Below are 26,873 nucleotides of genomic sequence, written 5' to 3' on the forward strand. Positions count from 1 at the left end.
TCAAAAAATGTAATCAGAACTGAAACTAAAAGTTTGTAATGACACCTCAGCAAACATAAGTTAAGAAAATGAATCATGTTTATGACGTTGCTGTCAGAAAATTATTAGAAGTTTACATGGGTGTCCGTATTTTTCTTGTAGGAGAACATTGGCACTTACGGAAAACTGATTGGTGCTGTGATGCTGGAGAAGTTTTGAAAGATGAGGTAAGCTGATGAGTTGAAGTAAGATTGAATTCCACCGCACAGATATAATAGATACTAACTTATTTACCAAAATTATTGTGATAGTAATATATTACTACATTAATACTTAATACATTGATGTATTACAGTAATTTGATAGATTTCAAAGTTATCGATATATCTATTCAGTGCAGAAACAGACCCTGCAGTACAGAACGCCACAAAAGATCCTTCTTTCCCACCCCACCCTCCATTTCCCTCCTGGGATAAATAAAATTCTATCGTATTGTTTCAGCCCACGTGTCCTTGCTGACCATCGAGCACCTCTCAATAACTAATCCTATTTACCAGCACGCAGTCTGTAGCTTTCTATGCCTTGGTGGTTCAAGTGCTCCGTGAGATACTTAAATGTAATGTAAATAACTGCCTCCATCATCTACTCACGCAGTAATGGCCAGAATCTAATCACCTTCTTTGTGGGAAAATATCTCACTCATGACTGAATTCTATTGCCTTCCATCACATTGAGGAATGTGGATTCCACTATGGTGATGTTTATGGTAAATTTTATTTTATGTGGCTGTGTGTATTGTTGATTTACACTTAGTATGGCTGGATGGTAACTCAAATTTCACTGTACCTAGTTGGTTAAGTGACAATAAAAGCGAACTTGAACCTCTTGTCCCGTACGATAAATCTATGCCATCTAATTTTTGATACCACTGCTATGGGAAAACTATGAATTTCACTACTATGTCCCCCGTCCCTCTTGTAATTTTGTATACTTCTATCAGATTCCTCCCTTGGCATCCTCGAGTCCAAGGAAAACAAACTGAGCCAATAAGTCACTCCTCAAAATGAAATACATTTTCTTTGCACCTTCTCCGTTGCAGTCACATCTTTCCTTTAGTGCAATAACCAAACTGTACACAACACTCCAGCTGCAGCCTAACCATTCTTTCATAAACTTGTTTGTTAACTTCCCTGCTCTTATATTCTATTCTCCAGCTAATTAAGGTAAATATCTAATTTGCTGTCTTCATCACCTTATCCACATGCGCCCATCTCTCGTGATCCTTCAACTTGTACACCAAAGTCCCTCTGTTCTTCAATATCTTTAGGGCCCAACGTTTCTTCACTATGTTCAGCTCTTGTTGGACCTCCCAAATTGCCTCACTTCAGCTTTATCTGGATTAAATTCAATCTGTCATTTTTCTGCCCATTTTACCAACTGCTTAATATCATCCCACAGTCAACAACTTACTTCCTCATCATCACTTTTCGTGTCAACTGCAAACTTGCTAATCATATTTCCGACATTCATATCATTAATGTGCATAAACAATACAGGTACCAACATATGTGGTACACCACTGGTCAGAAAGCAACTCTCTGCCATCACCCTCTGTCTCCTATTAGCATTCAAAATTGCCAACTTGATCTCAATTTTTTTTAACTGCAATGGTCTCATTAATGCATTTTCTTACACCATTGAAACATTTAATTAAGTTGGTCAGCTGGGAGTCCCCCCTAACAAAACATGCTGAAAAGCTTTGATTAATCCTTGCCTTTCCACATGTAGATCAATTCTGCGCCTTTTATTTCCAATAACTTCCATATCCCTGCTGTCCTTCTGAATATTGGGGCCACATTTAATGTTCTCCAGTCATTTGGCACCTCACCTGTGCTGAGCGAAGATTTAAAAATCTTTACCATAGGCCCAGAAGTCTCTTCCTAAGCCTTGCATAATAGCCTTGGATACATCTTAGGATCTGGAGATGTAGTTGCCTTTATGCCTACTTCGCAATCTAATATCTTAATCCACTGGTTGGCACCAGCAATGGCTGCCTCGCCGACAGCCAGTCTGTCTCCCTTTTTTCATTGGTTTTTCATGTATGTGTTAAATGTATATTCTTTAGCTTGTTTTATGTGCGGGGGAGGGGGTTGGGGGAAACCTTTTCTAATATCTTGCCTCGACGAAGATGGGGGATTTTCCCGTATCGTATCTCCGTCCGCACTGCAGCCTTTGCTGGAGACTGACTTCGAGAGCTCCACTGCAGGGAGCCTACAGGACTTTACCATCGCAGAGCCCACGATCCTTTTGCCAGGGATCGACCTCTGGACTCCAACTGCGGGTGCCTGTGGACTTTAACATCGTGGAGCTCGCGGTCTCTGGTCAGAGACCGACTTCGGGAACTCCAAGCCGCAGGCGCTTTGACTGCACCGACGCGGGAGCTTATATCGCCCCGACGCAGGGGCTTCGATCACCCTGACGGATGGTTCGACTGCCCCGACTGCGGGAGAAAAATGAGGGAAGAAGATTAGACTTTATTGCTTCCCATCACAGTGAGGAATGTGGGAAATCCGCTGTGGTGGATGTTTATGTGAACTTTTATGTTGTTGTGTATCTTGTTGCTTTTTTAGTATAGCTGTATGGTAATTGGCATATCACTGTACCTTAATTGGTACACGTGACAATAAAAGACCTTTGAAACCTTCTCCTTTCTCATGATAATGTTCCAGAATTTAACTAAGCCCTTCCTTGAATTCTCTATGTATGTGTGTGCATATATGTATGTACATATATATATATATATATGTATATGTGTATATGTATATGTGTATATATATATATAAATATATAAATATATATATCTATATATTTATATATTTATATATATATTATATATTTATATATATATATATAAGATTGTACTGTATTATATCTATATTACTAAAAGTCTGATCTTGACCACTTCCGGTTGTTCTGTATATTGATTTTAGAAAAAACGCTGCCACTTACGGCTGTGATTTTTGGCCATCTTACTCAGAGTCCCCCTCCACTGCGCAGGACAAAAGGATTTTTCCCATCGATGAAAAATAAAAGAGTTATTAGTGTTTAAAAAATGTTGAGATTCTCTCTCCTGAAGGCCACGCCCCTTCCGGAGGGACTATAAAACACGAAAGTGTTGAGTGCCTCAGTCAGTCTCTGCAAGATGGGGGAGCGAGAGGGTCACGTCTCTCAGTCTGAGCTGTTAATAACACTGAACACATGTATACTAAACTGTGAGTGGTTTTACTGACTTGTCAGTGCCCTTAATGTGGTTTGAAAATATAGTTTGGAAATACTAAAGCTGTGTTGCCTTTGGTTTGGAAATGCTAAAGCTGTGTTGCCTTTGGTTTGGAAATGCTAAAGCTGTGTTGCCTTTGGTTTGGAAATGCTAAAGCTGTGTTGACTTTGGTTTGGAAATGCTAAAGCTGAGTTGCCTTTGGTTTGGAAATGCTAAAGCTGTGTTGCCTAATTAAAGTTGCATTGCCTAATTAAAGTTGCCTTGCCTTATTAAAGTTGCCTTGCCTAATTGGTGGAGAGGTGGAATATTGCATTGGGGGACCAGCCCTCCCGTGCGATGCTGGGACCCAACGGGTCCCACTTAGTCTAGTTGTATTATATACATACACACACTGGCCCCATCTGCGTTAGTTCCATCTGCCCACATTCGGCCCATATCCCTCTAAACCTTTCCTATCCATGTAGCTATTGAAATGTCTTTTAAATTTTGTTAATGTACCTGACTCAACTACTTCCTCTGGCAGCTCGTTTCTTACACCCACAGTTCTCTATGTGATAAAGTTACCCCTCAGGTTCCAATTAAATCTTGATCAGAAGTGATAGGAAAGGAGGGAAAAGAGGTTGTAGAATTGATTTAATGATCTGTAGGGAATATCACAGCAGCACTCTGAGAGGACATATCCCGAGGGATCATCCACTGATGTGATATGGATAGAACTCAAAAATAGGAAATATTCCACTCTAATTGAATTGTACTGAGGAACAGATATGTGAACAGATTATGGAAAAGTGCAAAAGCCATAGGGTTGTCATAATGAGTGACTTTATCTTCCCCAGTCTGACTGGGTTTTAATGCAAAAGGCTTAGACAGGGCAGGATTTGTTAGGTGTATTGAAGAGGGTTTCCTAAAACACTATTTGTAAGTAGTCCAACTTGAGAAGGGATCATACTGGACCTGGTATTTGGAAATAAACTTTGTTAGGTGACTGGTGTTTCAGGCAAAGAGCATTTTAAGGATAGTGATCACAACTCCATAAGTTTAAGATTGTTTTGAATAGGGATAAGTCTGAACCTTGAGGAAACGTACTAAATTGTAAGGTATGAAGCAAGAGCTAGAGAGAGTAGATACATAGTTGTTATTGGGCAAGTTCGCATCTGACATGTGGGAGCCGGTTTACATACCAGTCGGCTAAATGGCACCATATAAAACTATGACGTCATCGGGATTTGCTTTTGTAGATCCATCCTTTCCACTTTATTACAGAGAAATGAATTACTATTACAAGATTTTGGTGTGTTCTAGACCCAGATGCAGGTTCTCTACACTTGTCATATTATAGTCAACCTAACTGCTCCCTAATTAAGTGTTAATTAGTTAGCTGAGCAACAAATGAGCAGAGTGCATAAAGCCATTAACTTTCTTCTTCTCAATCAAACTTCCAACTGGTATCGCCTGAAAACTTGTTTGTCCTATCTCCTACATTCAACGAAAAAAAACAAGTCTGATGTTGAGGCCAGCAGAATTCCACTGCATGTTGAAATTTATATCATTCATTAACCTTTGCTTCTGATGCCAATCTAATTATGGATACAATTTGCTAATTTCCTGTTGGTCCCAGGCACTTTTACATGCTTGATTTTACAATTGCTGCTTTTAAAGAGACCGTGTAATGAGTCGAGTCACACACACGTCAAGATACATCACCGGTTCCTCGCTCCCCTCCATTGAGTCTGTCCAAAGCAAGCGTTGTCTGCGAAGGGCGATCAGCATCGCCAAGGACTGCTCTCACCCCAACCATGGACTGTTTACCCTCCTACCATCCGGGAGGCGCTACGGGTCTCTCTGTTGCCGGACCAGCAGGTCCAGGAACAGCTTCTTCCCTGCGGCTGTCACACTACTCAACAATGTACCTCGGTGACTGCCAATCATCCCCCCCCGGACACTCCTCCCACAGGAAAAACTCTATGACTGTATGCATGTAAATAGATTTATTTATCGAAATCATATTCTATGTCGCTCTTCCAGGGAGATGCTAACTGCATTTCGTTGTCTCTGTACTGTACACTGACAATGACAATTAAAGTTGAATCTGAATCTGAATCTGAGATACAACACATTTTTTTTTTTTTTTTTTTAATAATCACAGACTTCCCAAAAATAAATCTTTGAATTTAGTGCAGGCGAAAACCACTGCAAGCAATTCTTTTTCAATCTGGGCGTAACGTTGTTCAGTATCAGTTAGTGTGCGAGGCATATGAACAGGCTTCCAGTCGGCATCAGCAGTGGTCTGCAGGCAAGCAGCACCAAGTCCGTACTGGGACGCATCACATGTGAGCGTTACACGTAACTCCAAAGCGAAATAGGCGAGGGTAGGTGTGCTGGCCAGCTGCAACTTAAGGATATTAAAAGCTCTTTGGTGCTGAGGATACCAGGACCATGCAGTGTCTTTGTGTGTCAGTTCCCACAGGGGGGCAGATATATCACTGAGGTTGGGAATAGATTTCCCCAGGTAGTTGACCATTCCAAGGAACCTTTGTAGAGTCACAATGTCAGTAGGAGCCAGCATTTCGATGATAGCAGCAGTCTTCGATGGGTCTGGTCTGAGACCATCACTTGTGAAAACATGTCCGACGTAGGTAACTTCCGGGACCCGAAACTTGCACTTCAGGGGATTGAGTTTGAGCTGAATGTTTTTGGCACAGTCCAGCACTTTCTTCAGATTAGCGTCATGCTCAGTCAAATCGCGCCCGTAGACGAGAATGTCATCAACAATAATGGCGCATAGATACCCCGCAAACAGTTGTTCCATCATGCGCTGGAAAACCTCGCTGGCAGAGTTGATGCCAAAGGGCAGTCTGAGGAATTTGTAACGGCCGAAAGGGGTGCCGAACGTAGTAAGCTTGGACGAGTCTGGGTCCAGCGGAATCTGGCAAACCGAACCTTTGGCATCCAGAACGGAGGACACTGATGTGTTGCCTATTTGAGCAGCAACTTCCTCTACCGTTTGCATAGGGTAGTGCGGGCGTTTGATAGCTGTGCTGAGATTCCTGGGGTTTATGCAGATACGGATTTCTGCCTTGTTCTTCTTCATTGCAATCACCATGGTGGAAACCCATTCAGATAGGTTAGTAACTTCAGCAATGACACCCAGGGGGACCATCCGCTTGAGCTCATTGTGTACTCTGTCATGCATGGCATGCGGAACATGATGTGGTGCTCGAACCACAGGAGTGACTTTGGGATCAACGGCGATGTTGTACTTGAGGGGCAGCTTGCCAAGCTCATTGTTAAATAGTTCTCTATATTGAGAGAGTATTTGGTGAGTGGAGCCCTCAGCGAGAAAGTGTTGATTGACAGCACAGCCAAAGTAGACTAGGCCCAGATCGTGGCATGCATTGATACCAAGCAGAATTTCAGAATCCCCTTGGTGATATAAAACTTTTGGGTATGAGACTGCAAGTCTATGATGCAGTTTAAATCAGTTTGTCCAAGCGGGTGTAGAACATCACCCCCGTAGGCCCGAAGCATGGCCGAGGCCTTTTCAACATGTTCAGCATCAGGTGTTTTTTTAACACTCGGATAACAAGATGACATTGCATTTCGCGCCGGTATCAATCTTTGCGATCACAGGCTTGTTATTCACAAACATGGTGACCTCAGGATCAAGTTGCTCGTTGGAGGAAGGGAGGAGAGAGTGGATGGCTGAACTGTTATCTTCACTTTCAGAGAGCTGAGCGGAAGATTGCACCTCAAGCTCTCTGCTTTCGTTATCAGCAAACTCATGTTGTAACAGGTGCAAACTCGGCCTTGAGACGGATTGAGTCGTACGGGAATGGCAACATTTTGCAAAATGGTTGAATTTCTTGCAGTAATTGCAAATTTTACCATAAGCAATACAGAACTCCCGACCAGGAACATGAGAATAGTTACAATTAGGACATCAAGCAGCAGACCTTCTCTGCTGCCAGGCTGGGGAAGGCTGTGGATGCCTGTTACGATAGAAGGTGTTTGTAAGGTTGACACTGTACTGGGAGCGCTGGCTAAAGATCACAGACTTAGTGTGAGAAGCCGTTATCTCAGCAATTCGACAGCCGTGTTCGACTCGTTTAAGAGTCAGTTCAGTGTTATGTAGTAATTCATCTCTCACCTTGTCACTGAGCATACCTCCAACGAGTTTGGGCGGATCTGTTCATCGCATAAATCTCGAAAATTACAGAGCGCAGCCATATGTTTCAAGTCGCTGATAAAACACTGGCTCGCCGACGTTGCTTACGAGCAAAAAACTTGTTACGTTCGATAATAAAGTTCGAGGGGAGGTCACACAACTGTCTAAACTTTGCAAGTAGGACAGCAGGCTCATCAATCGTTTCTGCAGGCACTTGGATCTGACCGTTTGTGTCTAAAATAGCAGGCTCAAAAGTAAAACAGTCCGCACGTTTCATTGCCTCAGGACCAGCCAGGTTTAGTAACACAGAAGCACATACATCTGGAGGATCATTGCTATGAATGATGCGAATGTAGTGAATGTAGTCGCGCTCGAAAAGGCGCCAGCATTCAGCAATGTCAGAGTCAAAGATCAGAGGACTAGGACGGCGAGACGAGTTTGCCATGATAGAGATAACAGGCACATAATACGAGCATAAAAAACAAAACCCGATAAACGTGAACGGAGTAGGTAAGACTCACTTCTTGACAGCATTTAATGAGTCGAGTCGTACACACGTCAAGATACAACTCATATTTATTAAAGTCCACTTACAGCATTGGTCTGCAGGACATTACAGTAACTAGCAGCTACTCTGAATTACGTAAGCAAGATCTTGGTAATATAAATCACATATAAGGCGGAGCAACTACTAATAAGCACTACAATTGGTTAGTAGGAAATAACCAATCTACAGATCGTATGCAAAAATGACAGATCGTGAGTAAGATCTGAAGTAGTATGTGTTTTTTCTGGGCCTGTTACACACAGGAATGTCTTCTCAGATGAAATACTGGATGGCAACTGAGATCTGTTAGGTTCTGAAACAAGAATCCGTGCTTTCAAGAGGAGCAAAAATTGTAGAAAATTGACAAGAAAAAATAAGTTTTGTGCAGTAACTTTCTTCGTTTGTAGGAAGCTACATTGGCAGACATGAAGATAACCAATGGAGAGACACTTATTATCATGGAAGGGCGACTTCCACCAAAGGTAAATCTCTTGCCTAAATTTGTGAAGAACACATCACAAATTTTTCTATTTCAGCTTTTATAATAAAAAACTGAGACAACACATTTATTTTATTTTTGTTTGCATATAATAAGCAAAATAGCCTAAATATTTAAATGGTTTTAAATCAGTGCATTGCTACTAATTGCACAAATGCTTTTCACTTTCTATGTTATTGATTTGTATGTTTTGATTTACAATCTTTGCAGTGGAGTGGTAATACATCTCACTCAGCAGGAGGTTCCAACAATAGTAATCCACCTTCTGCATAAATGCAGAACTTTATGCACTCTGCTCATTTGTTGCTTTGCATCAGGTTACACAAAGCAAAAGGATTTAGCCTGTCTCTGCTATAAATCTATGCTATAGATTTCTCAAATAGTCACATTCTCCTGCTCGCTCTCCATAGCGCCATCCTTTGAAAGTTGCTAATCAATTTGGTTTCACTACTTCTTCAGACAATCCATTTCATATCATACTTACTTACATTAAAAATGCCCCACCTCTTTGGTTCCTTTGCAAATTATCCTAAATCTTTAGTGTTGCTGAAACAATATTGTTGTGTACTCCTGCAAAAACAAAGTGCTGGAGGAATTCGGCAGGTTAGACAGTATCTGTGGAGGGAAATAGGCAGATGACTCTTTGGTGTAGGAAGCAACTGCAGATGCTTGGTTAAACCAAAGATAGACACAAATGTTGGAGTGACTCAGTGGGACAGGCAGCATCTCTGGAGAGAAGGAATGGCTAGCTAGAAAAGACACACAAAATGCTGGAGTTACTCAGCGGGTTACTAGCTAGCTAGTCTGAAGAAGGGTTTGGACCCAAAATGTCACACATTCTTTCTCTCCAGAGATGCTGCCTGTCCTGCTAAGTTACACAAGCATTTTGTGTCTATCTTGGATGACTCTTTGGGTCAGGACCCTTCTTCAGACTGAAGTTGCAGCTGTCTGCCTTGTTGAGTTGCTCTAGCACATTGTTTATTGATCAAGATTCTAGCATTTGCAGTCTCTTTTATCTCCTTGTGTATGCTATCCAGATTTTTTATATATTGTAAGTATTTAAATGAGAAATTGAAATAATAGGCTATAGTCTGAGTGCTAGAAATTAGGATCAAATACCTAATGGCTGTCATGGATGATAGGTCAAAGATCCTGTTTCCATGCCGTACATCTCTATAAGTGAATATTTATTAGATATCTATTTGGTCCTCTCTTCTTCAATCGCAATGTCATATCTCAAATTCAAAATAGGGCAATACCATCAGTGAAACAAGTGATTTTATTTTTCATGGTGGCCTCTTTATGTTTAATGATATGGGTCTATTTTAACTGAATATATTACTAAATACAACTAAAAGTTCTTAACTGTGTTTTTCACTTTTTATTACTATATCTCTCAGGGATTCCTGATGTTACCCATCTGGTTCTACCAGCCTGCACTGAACTCGGTAAACACAGAGTACTTTCAAGCGAAGAAAAGCATTGATGAAGGACTTTGTTCTTTAAGTATCTTGCCCACTACAAGAGGTAGGTCAATTAAGCTGAGGAGACTGAGTTTAGTGATGGATTCGAGTTAGAATGTCCTGTGGTTAGGTGCTACCATGATATGACTAATTTCTGGACTCTTTCAGAATAATTCTCGGCATGCCAATATAATAAGCACAATTGGAGTTAGATCGTTCCATTGAGTTGTTATAAAACAAAATTGTGTTTTCTTCCCTATCCTATAACTTCTGTATTGTAGGAAATACTCGGTTTGAAAATGAAAATTTTTTTGATTCATGGAACATTATTAATGCCCTTGCATGTTCAGTTAAAGAAAATCCTTGTTGCAGGTGATTTGGGGTTAAAATGGCCTGTTAATTGATTATTTCCCAAAAATTGTTGTATTATTTTGAGCGGTTAAATTGCATGTTTCTGTTCCTTTCTCACTGTCTGATGCATGATAAAACAGTCCCTTTAACTTTAATGTTAATTTAGTTTATTTTTCTGCGTTTACATACAAGTGCTCTGCCTAGGCAGGGCTGTGGGATTGAGACAATTATAAATCTTCTGCTGTTAAAGATTCATAATCAAACTAATGAACTCTGCAACAAAACACAAAGTGCTGCAGTAACGCAGCAGGTCAGGCATCTATGGAGAAAATTGATAGGTGACTTTTCAGATCAGGATATTTCTTCAGGCTGATTGTAATAGGAGGGAGAAAGTTGAAAAAGAGGTTGGGGTGGGACAAAGTCTGGTAAGTGATGGCTGGATTGAGGTGAGGGCGGTTTAACCCATGGGTGGAATAAGTGACGAAAAGGGACGTCCAAGGGGGCGCCATCCAGTTGGGTACGGCTGCCCAGCCTGCAGCTGTCTGTCTTTTCACTTCTTTCTTTTATTTTTAGTGTGTTAAGTGTTTTGTTTGGAGGTCTATTCTTTTTTATGTGGGGGGTAGGGGGAAACTGCTTTTCCCGGTCCCTACCTGGTCGGAGAGGCGGCTTTTCTCCGGGCAGCATCTTTCGACCCGTCCTCGCGGCCTACCAACGGGTCTGGAGCGGCGTTTCCTGAGGGAACCGGCCAGAACCTCGGCTTCGGCGGCGGCACAGCGCTGGAGCGCTATCGCGGAGCGGAGCGGGCGATGCCTTACCCGGGTCGCCGCGCTGGAGCTCCGGAATGTTGAGAACGCAGGTGAACATCGCGGAGCTGCGGGTCTGTCGAGCGGGCGGCGGCGCTGACTTTAACATCGGGAGCCTGGGATTTCTCGCCGAGATCGCCAGTGGTGGAGCTCCGTCCAGCGCAGCCTGTTGGCTTCGGAAGCCGCGGTCTCCAATACGGAAGCAGCCGTTCCAGGTGTCCCAAGCCGCTGAGAGGGTTCTCCCGACGCCGGAATACCATCACACGGTGAGAATGGCCTGAAACATCGGGCCGCCGTAGCGGCGACTGCGGAGGCCTCAATAGGCCTGACTATAGGTGGACAAGGGGATGGGGACTGGACTTTGAGCCTTCCCTCACAGTGGGAACCATTGTGGGGGATGTTTTTATGTTTATTGTTAAATTCTTTAATGTTGTGTCACATCTTTATTTGTGTGCTGCAATGGCAAGTCAAATTTCACTACACCAATTGGTGTATGTGATAATAAATGTCCTTTGTATTGTTTGTTTGAAAGCTAGAGATAAAAAGGAGACAAAAGGGTGTAAGATAAAGAGAGAAGAGTAGTGAAATGCAATGCTAAAAAAGAGAAATATAGGTGGAATTGGGAGAGGGGCAGGATTGTGCGAGAAATTGGTGAGGGCAGAATGGAGAGGGGTGGGATGTTACTTAAAATTGGAGAAAGTGTTCATATCGTTGGTAGTTGTAAGCTACCCAAGCAGAATATGAAGCACGTCATGAGATCCAGCATGCCTTGGCCAAAATGATCACCTTGTCTACTCTTCGTCTCGCACATGTAAAGCAGGCCACATCGGGAGCACGAAATGTAGCAGATGAGATTAGGGGAGGTGCATTTGAACCTCTATCGCACCTGAAAGGGCTGCTGAGGTTCCCTGATGGAGGTAAGGGAAGAGTTGTAAGGACAGGAATTACATCTCCTGCAGTTGCAGGGGAAAATACCTGGGGAGGGGGTGATTTGGGTGGGAAGGAATGAGTGAACCAAGGAGTTGTGAAGGGAGTAGCCTCTGAAAAACATGAAGGGGTAAGGATGGGATGTGACTGGGGGTGGGATTACGTTGAAGGTGGTGGAATTGTCAGAATGGCGTGTGGGTGCTCTGGCTGGTGGAGTGATAGGTGAGGACCATGAGATTCTATCTTTATTCCATCACGAGGGTGGGGGAGCAAGAGCAGAACTGTGGGCCACAGAGTTGACACGGGTGAGGGATCTATCCACAATAGCAGTGGGACAACCATGTTTACTGAAGAAAATGGACCTCTGATTTGAAGAACCAATGGAACCTTATGGTGAAAGGTGCTGAAACTTCCAAAGTACATTCCTCTTGAATCAAATCATTAGATATTGAAAGGCCCCCACAGTGGAGTGTAACAGGGAACTGTTTCAGGCAGCATTCTTATCAGAGCTGTGTTTGTTTCATATAGTAATTATTTCATTGTTAATCACGTCGCTGCTTAAACAATTGTGAAGAAAATGCAAATAACACTGCATAAGATTTAGCCTATTATTTTCTTTACAAAGCAAAAGGTTTGCTAAGACAGGGCACTCCGGAGGGAATTGATGTGTAAAACTGTACATCACTAAGTCATTGTGCTATTTGCAATGTTTGACATCATTGCTTACATGAATTGCGGACAAGTGTAGAGCACTAGTCTCTCAAGTCAGCTCCACCATTTAATAAGATACGGGCTGACCTGTAACTGTAACCTGTGACCCTAAACTTAATGCCACATTCTCACCTGCTCAGGGCAACTTTTCACCTCATCACAAATCCATCTACCTTTGCCTCAAAGATATTCAAAGACTCTGATCCATCATTGCCTTAGGAAGTTAGTTTCAAAGAGAGTCTGAAGAAGGGTTTCGGCCCGAAACGTTACCTATCTCCTTCGCTCCATAGATACTGCTGCACCCGCTGAGTTTCTCCAGCATTTTTGTGTACCTTTCAAAGAGACATGTCTCTTTTAAATTGGTAACCTCTTAAATTAGACAATGTCCACTAGTTTTGAGTTACTCACAAAAGGAAGCATCCCATCTACATCCACCTTGTTTCAGTCATCCCCTGTCACATTTCTAAATCCCAGCAGATGCAACCCTTTGCTTTCTAATATTTCCTCATAAGGCAATCTGCCTATTCAAGATATTAATCAATAAATATCTGAATTGTTTGTAAGTTATTGAAAGATGCAAGAGAGGAGATTTTGGGAGTTTTGATGAAGATCCTTGCATCTCTAGCCACAGGCCAGGTCCCAGAGAATTGGTGAGTTGCCAATATTGTTCCTTTATTTAAGAAGGAAAATAGAAAGAATCCAGGGAATTATAGACCAGTGAGCCTCAAGTCAGTGGTAGGAAGACTATTGGACAGGATTCTTCGGAATAAGCCTTCCCTATTTCGAAAAAAATTGGTTAATTAGGGACAATTATTTCCCGGCAATGAAGATGCACCTGCGTCGAAGACCCACCCCCATTTTGAGTTGCTAAATTTTGAAAAAAGGCTGACGGGACATAGAATTTCTTACGCTCAAAAAAATAAAAAATAAAAATAAAGTAAGTAACAATTCGATTTGCCAAGGCTTCCAGATCTCTTCCATTTTGAATGACTGAATGGGTGGGTGGGGGGTGGTTACTAGCACTGTCACAAGAGGAAGCTCCACCGCCCGCTGTCCTGTTATCCATTGCCCGCTGACCCACTCCGCTCTATGATCTTTGCTCTTGAGCTGGTCCCCTCCCTGTCCGGTCTCCGAGCCAGGTCAAAAATAGGGATAACGAGAATTTCAAAACTAATACCAACTGCTTTTGTGCGCGTCTGTTGACAAGGCAGCAGCATTCTAATTCTCTCTGTTATTCTCACTTGACCGACAACCATCACACACCTCCAGAGCATGTCCCCATGCAAATTTACATTGAAAGATACGACCGGGCAGTGAATGCCATGCAGTGTCACCCAGTGCAGCAAGTGAGGCCATGTCCTGCTCCCGGCGGCAGTCGGAATTTAAGGATTTGCGGGAAGCGGTTGACATGAGCAAGGCCGGTTAGCGGCAGGAGAGAGGTGTTCAGATGGAGAGCACTGCCAGAGGTGAGCGGGAAACGGAGGCCAGTTGTCCATGATGTCCGGATCCCAATGCTCAGCGCTTTGTGTTTCGGAGTTGGCTAATGTTATTGATTTATAATGAGCCTGATTTGTAATTAGTTGACAAAGCCTTAATTTATTAATTCAGAATATCCAGGGGGATGGGATAAATGTAATATTAAAATGGCATGCAAGGTGTCAGGCTGTCTGTCACAACATACAACCCCTAACCCATTATTTCCTTGTGAGGACCGGGACTAGCTGCAGTTCCCAGGTCGCCTGCCCCGAGACTGGCTGTAGCGCCCAGGTCGCCTGCGAGCCCCGGGATTGACTCTAGCGCCCAGGTCGCCTGCCAGCCCCGGGACTAGCTGCAGTTCCGCTGTCCAGTCTTGGCGGCCCTTCACAGCCACCCGAGCTACGGAGTGAGTTGCTGGCATGATCCCGGACCCCCTCCCTCTCAACGCTCCTGCCCTCCCCGCAACTTTACCCCTGTGGCCCAGCCATGCTGAACCGGGCCAGACTCCCCACGCGCTGTAGAAGGAACTCTTTCCCCCACCCTCCCCAGCGGTGCTGTCCTTTTACAGCCAATATACTGAGGAATAGCCACGTCTATCTTTCTTGGCTAATAATCTAACCTCCGGCCTCCAAGACGCAGGTAAATTTTCAGGCCTTATTTTAGAGTTTAAAAAATGGCGTCTTCATTGCCGGGAAATACGGTAATCAATGAGGGTAGAACGGTGGATGTTGTCTACACAGATTTTAGGAAGGCATTTGATAAAATCCCCATGGTTCACTGATACAGATTAAGATGCATAGGATTAACAGTGACTTGGTTGCATGAATTCAAGGTTTAAAAACTGATTTTAAAAAAAGGGGTGTGGTGGAAGGACAATATTCAGGCGGGAGGTCTATGACCAGTGGAATTCCGCTGGGAACTTTGTTGGCACCTCTGCTGTTTGTGATATATGTAAATGACTTGTAGGTGATAGTAGGCAGGTTGATTACTAAGTTTGCAGATGACACCAAGATTGCTGGGGTCACAGACTGTGAGGAAGGTGTCATAGTCTACAGTGGGATATTGATCAGCCACAGAAATGGCAGGTGTGAGGTGTTGCACTTTGGGAGGTTGAATGCAAGGGGAAAATATGCAATTTATGGTATGACCCTCAATGAAATAGAGAGATTTGGGGGTCCTAGGTCATAACTCTGAAATATTGTATAGGATGCTTGCCTTTATTGGTTGAGGCATTGAGCGTAAAAGTCGGGAACTCATGATAGAACTTTATAGGACCTTGGCTAGACCGCATTAATAGTATTTTGTGTGTGTTCTGTTCCTTCCACTACAGGAAGGATGTGGAGGCATTGGAAAGTGTGCAGGGGTAATTTACCAGAATGATACTTGTGGGTATTAGCAACAGGGAAGATTTGAACAGATTTGGATTGTTTTCTCTGGAATGGCAGAGATTGCAGAGAAACCTGATAGCAGTGTATAGCATAATGAGGGTAGACAGTTGGAACCTTCTTCCCAGGATGGAAAAATCAAATACTAGAGGCTATAGGTTTGTGGTGAGATGGGCAAAGTTTAAAGGCGATGTGCGTGGCAAGTTTTTTTTTTTTCCCCCACACAGAGGGTGAAAAGTGCCTGGAGCGAGCTGCCAGGGACAGTGGTGGTTAAGGTGTGTACAATAGTGCAATTTAAGAGACTTTCGGATAGCCAGGAGGATATGCAGGGAATGGAGGGATATGGATTTTTTGCAGGCAGATAAGAGTTGATCTTGGAATAATGTTTGGCCCAGATATTGTGGGCCTAAGAACCCATACTGTACCCTTCTAGGTTCTGCGTTTCCAATATTTTATCATCCTTAAGTTAAGAGAAAAATACTGTACACTGTCTTCCAGATGTTTGTTCTCCAACACTCCATATAACTGGAGCATAACCTCATTTTTATGTTTAAGTGGAAAGACCTGCAGATGCTGGAAAAATCAAAAGTAGACAAAAAAGCTGGAGAAACTCAGTGGGTGAGGCAGAATCTACGGAGCGAAGGAATAGGCAACGTTTCGGGTCGAGGCCTTGCTTCAGACCCTTCTTCATTTTTATAGTTGGTTCCCTTGGCAATAAACCATAACAGTCCATTAGCTTTCCTAATTTCTTGCTTTTTGATGATTCGTTATTATGATCAGTTGTATCACAAATTGCATCCATGGAAGATAGTTACATCACAATTCCAGTCTTCGCAGTTACCATGGGATCAGAAGACTGGCAAACAAATATTGCAATGGGTTAAAACAGATTTTACTGATCAAGTTACAATTTAGGCTCACTCAGCAAGTATATTTATTTTCCATTTGTATTCAACACCCTAGAAACAAATATGTTCAGTATCAGCACTCTACATGTCGTTTTAAAGACAATAGAAGCTTGGTGGTGATGCTTTGTCAGCTAAATAACTTGCATTCATTCGGACTACCGAGTTGCAGGTGGCATTAACACTCATTCTTGCACAAACAGCATGATTTATGTATTGTAAAATCAGTTTAAACTACTCTATGACGTGTGGACCTAAATTCAGCAGCTCTTTCCAATTATCTATAACTTGTAAAGGATTTGGTATGTTTTCTTTATCCTAATTAATAAGAATTTATAGAGTTTTTAATTTTTTTAATAATGTCAGGCATTCAATATATATTTCCGTTGATCTGTGAATTACCCGCTGTGGCATTGGGAAGATGCTGGAATTGGCTGTGATGACACCAACAATCGCAGTAGGGTGAACTCAAGTGATAGGAAAGTCCAGGACTACATGGGACATTGTACTTCATCGTGAGGGCACAGATGCCATGGCTCTGGCAATCTCTGGTGGTCTCTGGCTTATCCTGGCAGTTCAGTCTTTGCCTGTGTGTGTGGGTGTAGTCCATCATTATTCGTGGGCAGGAAAAGGCACTGGCACCTCAGCATCTGTCTAGGGTTTTTTCCTGGTTTCCCAGTCTTGACCACAAGTGCTGGTGGTCTCAGGTTTGTCCCAGTCTTCCTCTAACCTACAACAGGAACACAACTAGCAGGGAAAAGGCCCCACTTTCCTTCTCCTCCTCTGGCTGGAATGCCTGGGGTTTATAAGGAGTAGGCAGACGAGGTTCAGCTGGGCCAATCTGATGTCAGGTAATTGGACCCTGCAGTTACCAATGATTCTGAGGATTGGCTTCTCCTGGCCTGTCAGTCAGTGATAGGGATCAGAGCGGCATCGGAGGGAGGGGGTGTTGTCACACTGTGCTTTGAGTTTTATACAGACTACTTAAGCACCATAGAAAGAAGAAGAATATTCTTCTTTCTATGGTGCTTATATTTTTGATACTTTTCATTACAACAGAAGCTGGTACAGTGAACAATTTTTGTTGATAAATCATCTTCGTTTGCAGATTTTATGCCACAGCAGTATACGGACACTGAGTTGGATTTCTTGGGCAATATTGAGATATCTGGTGATGCGAATCTTGAGGATTTAAAAGTTCAGGTAAACTATTTCATCACAGTTGACTTACAGTAATGTAATACATTAAAATAACATCGGAAGTGCTGCATTTACTTTATTGTTTAAAATACTTTTTATTGTTTAAAATACTTGTGTTTGTGTGCCCCAATTGAATGACTTTCCTTTTGATATTTGTCTGTAGCATTCATAGATGAGGTTTGATTACTTGTTACTTGTTGTACTATGTAATCATGCATGACAATCAGCACAGATGAGGACTGCACTGTGAGAACTGCTAGGCTGCAGGATGAATCTTCCCCCTCTCCTGCACTTTCACTCAACAAGATGGTCTTATCAGCAAACATGTTATAAGACACGTTTCTCAGAAAGGAATATGCATCCAGATTCTTGGCATTCATTGTCCAATACCTTCAGCATCAACATATTTACCTCTTAACAATTTGCTGCAGAATTTCTACTTGGTTTACTGCTGACATTTCTTTCTTGTCAACGTTCTTGCTATTGTTGATTTCTGTCAAGAAGTTACTCGATGATGTGATCGCTATGATTGATTTCATGGCCTTCCTTACTCTAGCCAGTTCATAAACTTCAAACAGAATCTTACAAAATGATATTGGTGTTTCCTTCAATAAATTCTCTAGATTACTTTTAAATTCCAAACCCAGTTCAATAAAATTAGAAGGTTCAATCATATCAAAACTCTGAGTGAAGTCTTGAGGTATTTTCAAATATAGATTTTCTCTGCAAGCACTAGCTTATTAATGTATTTTTTATTTTCCGGTGCATGTTTGGCCAGCAGTATTTTCTATTCAGGTTGTCGAATTTAGAGCCATTTAGCAGATGTTCTATTATGATAGCACAGATGCTACTTTAAAAAAGAAAAATCACTCTTGGTTAATGACATTGCTGACAATGCCAGCATTCAATGGTGGTGTTATGAAACCTTTGTGAACTGCTTCAGTCCATATGGTCAAGAAGTTTGCACAATGCCACTAGGGAGGAAGTTCCAGGAATTTCTCGACAACAAATAAGGAATACCAGAAAAAGACCAAAGATAGAATATTGCATGATTTTTGAGGGGATTGTGGTCCTCAACACCAAAGGCTGGAATACATTGTGTTCGTGCACCACTTCGCATATTGAAGAAAAGTAATGAGGTGATAGTCACCATGTGTATCCTAAATTATATTGTTTTGCATTGTTAATCAGCTCTGTCCTGTAAAGAAGCATATCACTAATTTGGCTGCCTATATTAAACCTTTACTCTGCCATATTACCATAGTGATTTAACTCCGTATATGATGCACAACAGCAACATGTCAAGGCCTCTATTATAACGTCTCCTAAACTAATAATCTCATACAACATAGAAAGACAAATTGTCTGAAATACATGACAAGGCAATCACCTGCAAACCTCTGTATAAGTCATGGACTATATTAAGTTTGGAATAAATGCTTTCTCGGCTGTGAAGGTAGAAATCTGTGGCAAGATTGATGCCCTTATAGAGGAGGTGAATTCCGACCTGAAAGAGGAAATCCTCAGGCTTGAAACCGACATCAGCTGTAAGTTGGAACCTATTCTTGTTACTTCACAAAAACAAAGCGAGGCTATTCGGGAATTGGAAATTGCTGCGGCTCTAAATGCCGAGACAACATGCAGGCTGACGGTTGAGGTGGAACTTATCTCCGGGTTACTAACTAAAGTAACAGAAAAATGTCTAGATTTGGAAGGGTGCTCTAAACGTCAGAACCTAAGGATTATTGGAGTGAAAGAAGGCAAAGAACATGGTCAAAATCTTCGAGATTTTACGGCTCAACTACTTCAAGATGTTTTTGGATGAAAAATCTAGACTTGATCAGGCTCACAGAGCTCTGAGAACCCGGTCAGATGGCACAGCCCCATCAAGACATCTGATCCTGAGGGTGCACCACTGCCATGTTCTAGAGGATATTCTGCAGAAAGTTGCCAGCAACAGAAACTTAACTTTTCAAGGTGAAAACATACGAATATTCAGAGACTTTCCTGCCGAAGTCGTGAAGAAAAGAGCACTCTTCTCCAAGTCAAGAACTATCCTGAGGGAGATACCAGATCTCCGATTTGGCCTACTATATCCTGCCAAATTGCGAATTACTTATAAAGGGGTTGAATCCTTCTTTACTGATCCTGATAAAGCATTCAAGTTCAGGAGGGGGAGTGGGGTTGAGGGGAGGGGAGGGGGGGGAAGGGGTTGGAGGAGGGGAGAGGGGGGGGGGGGATAGAGGTAGAGGGGGGTTGGAGGAGGGTGAAGGAGGGGAGATGGGTGGGGCGGAGAGAGGGGAAAGGGAGGGAGGGGGAGATGGAGGGAGGGGGAGATGGAGGGGGGGGGGAGAGTGGGGTGGGAGGAAGGAGGAGGAGATGGGGAGGGAGGAGATGGGGAGAGGGGTGAGGAGAGGGAGATGGAGAGAGGGGTGAAGAGAGAGGTGAGAGGGGGAGGAGAAAGGGTGGAGATTGGGGAGGGGAGGAGAGGGGGGAAGGGAGAGAGCGGGGGAGGAGAGCGGGAAGGGGGAAGGGGAAAGAGGGGTAGGGGTTGGGAGAAGTGGGGGAGGGGATGTGAGAGTGATGGGGGAGGGGTGGAGAGAGGGGATGGGGAGGGAGTGGAGGACGGAGAGAGGGAGGAGAGCGGTGAGGAGAGAGGGGTGATGAGACGCTTCCTTGACTATGGTTTAATAACTGTGAAAGAAACATACTTTAATTCTGGAAAAAGATAACAGTCCCCACAGTGAAGATGTGGAATACAGAAATGATCGAGACACTACATCTAGAATAAAATAAGGCTTGTCTTGAATTTCTTCAACAACATAATGGTTGAACACAAACTCAAAAGCGATGCTAGGGTCGGGTGAGCGGGCGTATGGAAGGGCAGTGCGATATATCTCCGCTTCTTACACATCTTCGTTAGTTCTGGGGTTTTTCTTTTTTCTTTTTCGTGTTTTTCTTGTAATTTTTTCTTTTCTTTTTCTTCTTTCTTTCCCTTCTTTCCTTTTTCTTTTCTTCCGATCTAGTTATTAGTTCATAAAATGTTAAAACTGAAGCAGTACGAAAATTGTATAACTGTTATGTCGATCATTTTCTTTTTGTACAATTGCTTCTAATTTAAAAAAAAGTAATAATAAAATAAAATAATTTAAAACATAAAAATAAAAATAAATTCCAGAACTTTTAATGCAATAGTACTGTAGTTTGAGTCACAAGCTCACCATCGTCCTTCCAAAATAATTTGGGTTGGGCAATAAATGATGGTTTTCCCCCCTATGCCGAGACTGAATATTATTTAAAAATCACAATCATAGTTGAAGAAGTGAACCAGAAACATTGTGTGCATTACTTGCTTTGTTATTGTTATCTTGATAATTATGTTTTTTTTTTTAATGAATTGTGATGTTAGGGAATCCTGGTAAACTGGTGTAAATGGGAATTGGGGGGAGCGATATTCTCCACTGGCTGGAGCTATACCTTGACAAAGGAATATGGTTGTATGAAGATTAGTCATGCCAGCCCTAGGACATTGTACATGAGTTCCTCAGGACAGGTTTGTAGGGCTTGCCATTTTCAACTGGTTTGTCAACTTAGAAAATTGAGATGTACAGATAATTTTTTTTGGCTGCGAGTCTTTGGCGAGGAAGCTGAGGGAGGACGCCACACCAAACGCTGGAGAGGGAGAGACGAAAGAAGGAAATGTCAAGCAAGTTGTTTACGTGTGATGCTTGCAGGATGTGGAAGATCAAGGTGCCTCTGGCTGCTACAAATATGAGAAGTGCATCCAGGTACAGCTCCTGAAGGACCGTGTTGGGGAACTGGAGAAGCAAGTGGATGACCTCAGGTTCGTCCGAGAAACTATGAGTCGTTCCTCGACAAGTCCTACAATAAGATTGTTACACCTAAGGTACTGGAAGAGAGAAGGTGGGTGACGGTGAGAAAAGGGAAAGAAACATGGAATGCAAAGGTCCCCGGGTGTTGTACCTCTTGAGAACAGGTTCACCCACTTAGAAGCTGTCGGGACAGAAGACGTTAACACACTGAGCGGCGGACTGGCTTGCGAAGCAAAAAGTGCTGTTGAGCCAAATCCAAAGAGGCCAACGTCAGACAACGCCATGGTAGTTGGAGACTCCATTGTGAGAGGTACAGACAGGGGTTTCTGCGGCAACAGACGGGATTCGAGGATGGTGTGCTGCCTCCCTGGTGCCAGGATCCAGGATGTCACGGACAGAGTGCAGAAAATCCTCAAGGGCGAAGGTGAGCAGCCGGAAGTGGTAGTGCATGTCGGCACAAATGATGTCGGAAAGAAGGGGATGAATATTCTGCAGCGTGACTTTAGAGAGCTCGGAAAAATGCTGAAAAGCAGGACCTCCAAGTGGTTATCATCGGTTTTCTTCCAGTTCCTCATGCTGGCGAGAGTAGGAACAGGGAGATGCAGGACCTGAATGTGTGGCTGAGGAACTGTTGCAGGGGGCAGGGATTTAGATTCTTAGACCACTGGGATCTGTTTTGGAGTAAGAGGGAACTGTACAAAATGGACGGATTGCACCTTGACGGGGGACCAGCATTCTGGCAGGCAGGTTTGCCACTGCTACACAGAGGGGTATCAAATGGGATAGTCAAGGACGGAGTTAAAGGAAAAGAGTAAAGGGATAGTTAATGATAGTTAATTAACGGGAAAGAAAGCTCACAAAGGGATAGGAGAGTATGGCCAAGTGTAACAGTGATTGATGTGAAAGGTGAGATGTCTAAGGAATTAAAAGTATTGTATATGAATGTGCGAAGTATAAGAAGTAAAGTAGACGTGGCTGCAGGAGGATCGGGCCTGGGAACTTAATATTCAAGGTTATACATCCTATAGAAAGGACAGGCAGGTGGGCAGAGGAGGGGGGGTAGCTCAGCTGGTGAGGGATGGAATTCAGTCCCTTGCGAAGGAAGACATAGGGACTGACGAGAGAGTCACTGTGGATTGAGTTGAGGAATTGTAAAGGCAAGAAGATACTAATTGTTATCTACAGACCTCCAAATAGTAACCTGGATGTAGGGTGTAAGTTGCAGCAGGAGTTAAAACTGGCATGTAACAAAGGTAATGCCACTGTGGTGATGGGGGATTTCAATATGCAGGTAGACTGGGAAAATCAGGTTGGTTCAGGACCCCAAGAAAGAGTTTTGTAGAATGCCTCCGAGATGGGTTCTTAGAGCAGCTTGTAATGGAGCCGACCAGAGAAAAGGCAATTCTGGATTTAGTGTTGTCTAATAAACCAGATTTGATAAGAGAACTCGAGGTAAAGGAACCGCTTGGAGGTAGTGATCATAATATGATTAGTTTTAATCTGCAATTTGAGAAGGAGAAGGTGAAATCGGAAATGTCAGTGATGCATTTGAACAAAGGGGACTATGAAGGCATGAGAGAGGAGCTGGCCAAGGTAGACTGGAAAGGGATCCTAGCAGGAATGATGGTGGAACAGCAATGGCAGGAATTTCTGGGCATAATCTGGAAGATGCAGGATCATTTCATTCCAAAAAGGAAGAAAGATTCTAAGGGGAGTAGGAGGCAACCGTGGCTGACAAGAGATGTTAGGGATAGAATAAAACTAAAAGAAAAGATGTGTAACACAGCAAAGAGTAGCCGGAAGCCAGAGGTTTGGGAAACTTTCATAGGACAACAGAAGGAAACAAACGGGCACAACGGGCTGAAAAGATGACGTACGAGGGGAAGCTGGCCAGGAATATAAAGGACAGTAAAAGCTTCTTTAGATATGTAAAGGGAAAAACAGTAGCAAAATCAAATGTAGGTCCCCTGAAGCCAGACAGGGGTGAAATTATTATGGGTAACAAGGAAGTGGCAGAAGAGTTGAACAGGTACTTCGGATCTGTCTTCACTAAGGAAGACACAAACAATCTCCCAGATGTACTGGAGTACAGAGGATCTAAGGGGGCAGAGGAACTGAAATAAATTTTCATTAGGCGATAAATAGTATTGGGTAAGCTAATGGGACTGAAGGATGATATATCCCCTGGGCCGGATGGTCTGCATCCCAGGGTCCTCAGGGAGGTGGCTCTAGAAATAGCGGACGCATTGGTGATCATTTTCCAATGTTCAATAGATTCAGGATCAGTTCCTGTGGATTGGAGGATAGCTAACGTTATCCCACTTTTCAAGAAAGGAGCGAGAGAGAAAACAGGGAATTACAGACCAGTTAGCCTGACTTCGCGGTGGGAAAGATGCTAGACTAAATTATTAAAGAGGTAATAATGGGGCATTTGGATAGCAGTAAAAGGATTAGTCCAAGACAACATGGATTTATGAAAGGGAAATCATGCTTGACTAATCTTCTGGAATTATTTGAGGATGTGACAAGTAAAATGGATGAAGGGGAGCCAGTGGATGTAGTGTATCTAGACTTTCAGAAAGCTTTTGATAAGGTCCCGCATGGGAGACTGGTGACTAAAATTAGAGCACATAGTATTGGGGGTAGGGTGTTGACATGGATAGAAAATTGGTTGGCAGACAGGAAGCAAAGAGTAGGAGTAGGTACACAAAATTGCTGGGGAAACTCAGCGGGTGCAGCAGCATCTATGGAGCGAAGGAAATAGGCGACGTTTCGGGCCGAAACTCTTCTTCAGACTGATGGCGGCAGTTCAGAATGAAGAGTTCCAGAGCCTGGACTTTATGAGGGGGGTTCCACGAGGAGGGAGTGCATTGGAGACGGGAAAAGGGGTCATCATTGGGGGGCGAGGACTCCTTCCCATGGAAGTGCGCTGTGAGGCGGAGACGACGGTAGAAGCGCTCCAAGTCATGGTGGGCGCGGAACTCATTGAGATGGGGTTTTGAAGCGCTCCAAGTCATGGTGGGCGCGGAACTCATTGAGATGGGGTTTGAAGCGCTCCAAGTCATGGTGGGCGCGGAACTCCTTGAGATGGGGCTCCATAGATGCTGCTGCACCCGCTGAGTTTCCCCAGCAATTTTGTGTATTTCCTTCGCTCCATAGATGCTGCTGCACCCGCTGAGTTTCCCCAGCAAATTTGTGTACCTTCGATATTCCAGCATCTGCAGTTCCCTTTTGAACAAAGAGTAGGAGTAAATGGTTCCTTTTCAGAATGGCAGGCAGTGGCGAGTGGAGTGCCGCAAGGCTCGGTGTTGGTGCCGCAACTGTTTACCATATATATTAATTATTTGGAAGAGGGAATTAGGAGCAACACTAGCAAGTTTGCGGATGACACAAAGCTGGGTGGCAGAGTGAACTGTGAAGAGGATGTTAGGAGGTTTCAGGGTGACCTGGACAGGTTGAGTGAGTGGGCAGATGCGTGGCAGATGCAGTATAATATAGATAAATGTGAGTTTATCCACTTTTGCGGCAAAAACAAGGGGGCAGATTATTATCTGAATGGGGTTAGGTTATGTAAGGGGGAGGTGCAGCGAGACCTGGGTGTCCTTGTACACCGGTCACTGAAAGTTGGCATGCATGTACAGCAGGCAGTGAAGAAAGCTAATGGAATGATGGCCTTCATAACAAGAGGATTTCAGTATAGGACTAAAGAGGTTCTTCTGCAGTTGTATAGGGCTCTGGTAAGACCACATCTGCAGTATTGTGTACAATTTTGGTCACCTAATTTGAGGAAGGACATCCTTGTGATTGAGGCAAGATTGTGTAGGTTCACGAGATTGAACCCTGGGATGGCGGGACTGTCATATGAGTAAAGATCGAAAAGACTAGGCTTGTATTCACTGGAGTTTAGAAGGATGAGGCGCGATCTTATAGAAACATATAAAATTATAAAAGGACTGGACAAGCTAGATGCAGGAAAAATGTTCCCAAAGTTGGGCGTTCAGAACCAGTGGCCACAGTCTTAGAATAAAGGGGAGGCCATTTAAGACTGAGGTGAGAAAAAACGTTTTCACCCAGAGAATTGTGAATTTGTGGAATTCCCTGCCACAGAGGGCAGTGGAGGCCAATTCACTGCATGGATTTAAGAGAGAGTTAGATAGAGCTCTAGGGGCTAGTGGAATCAAGGGATATGGGGAGAAGGCAGTCACGGGTTATTGATTGGGGACGGTCAGCCATGATCACAATGAATGGCGGTGCTGGCTCGAAGGGCCTAATGGCCTCCTCCTGCACCTATTTTCTATGTTTCTATGATTGCTATGCTTAAAAACATTCATAAAGTAGTTAGCTCATGTACCAGTCCTGTGAAAGCGCTAAACGAACTGGACAACCTTTAGCTATTCCTGTCTACAAGAGTGGTCAGAATTGATCTAGTGCATTGCTGTTCCACTGGCACTTTCCTCTCAACACCACTTTTCAGAATGGTATAACTAGGCAACCTAAAGTCAGTGTTAATGCACCAGTCCATATTTTGTTAATGCACCAGTCCATATTTGGATCACTTTTTTTTTCTTAAAGTATTTTAACTTGGGGATGCTCCAAGCCCTAATTTCCACAGCCCAGATCTTTACAATAAATGTGAATAATTCAGCCAAAGTCTTCCATTGTTCCAAGTTAAAAAAATATATATAATTGTTCCAGTAATTTTCTGCATTCCTCATCTTTCAAAACGGGGTAAAGAGAGGGCCACCTGAACATTTCCAGTGTCATTTAATCAACAATCCTCCTTGGCCATATCATTGTGCTTTCTGTTGTTCATTACCAATACTCTTCTGAATTATGGTTTATCATGGTTCCAGATGTTACATGTTGAGGTCAAAACTTGTGTTCTTGAACCACATTTTCTGAAGCTAGTCGCTGCAGCTATTTTACATCTGCATTCATCTGGAAAATCTGAGACTAACACTGGAATAAATGAATGCTTTGCACGTAGAAATATGTAGCAATGTCACAAAATTTTGAGATTTAAAAAATCAAGTCTGCAATTTATCCCATCAGATAACGCATAAAAAGAAGTTTAATTTGACACCTAATTCACTTTCATATCTTCAGTAATAAAAAAGTTATGGCCATTTTCATAATCGGAAATTAGCATCTTGTTCCCTATTGCTTTTCCATTAACACAAAAGCTGTGATCGAGGCTAGTCAAACGCTCATAACTTTCTTAAAAATCAAGAGAACTGAATGAAATGTTCAGTTATTATAGATTGAAGCATTCTGAAACAAATATAAAACATCTTACTTGGATGACCTGAAATTAAAGCATATAATTAGTTAATTACCTAATTGTATTTAATT

The 26,873-nt window shown here is 42.9% G+C and overlaps 1 protein-coding gene across 2 annotated transcripts in view; it reads left to right on the forward strand.

The window, feature by feature from the left end:
- The window catches only part of usp40 (ubiquitin specific peptidase 40), a 151,460-nt gene that overhangs the window by 100,868 nt on the left and 23,719 nt on the right, over window positions 1-26,873 (forward strand). For both annotated transcript variants that reach the window (XM_033024378.1, XM_033024377.1), the window contains exons 23-26: window positions 142-206; window positions 8,376-8,450; window positions 9,868-9,994; window positions 17,597-17,691. In XM_033024378.1, coding sequence (XP_032880269.1) covers window positions 142-206; window positions 8,376-8,450; window positions 9,868-9,994; window positions 17,597-17,691 — 362 coding nt within the window. The remainder of the gene's footprint in view (window positions 1-141; window positions 207-8,375; window positions 8,451-9,867; window positions 9,995-17,596; window positions 17,692-26,873) is intronic.

The sequence above is a fragment of the Amblyraja radiata genome, chromosome 7, assembly GCF_010909765.2.
Source record: "Amblyraja radiata isolate CabotCenter1 chromosome 7, sAmbRad1.1.pri, whole genome shotgun sequence".
Lineage (NCBI taxonomy): Eukaryota > Metazoa > Chordata > Chondrichthyes > Rajiformes > Rajidae > Amblyraja > Amblyraja radiata.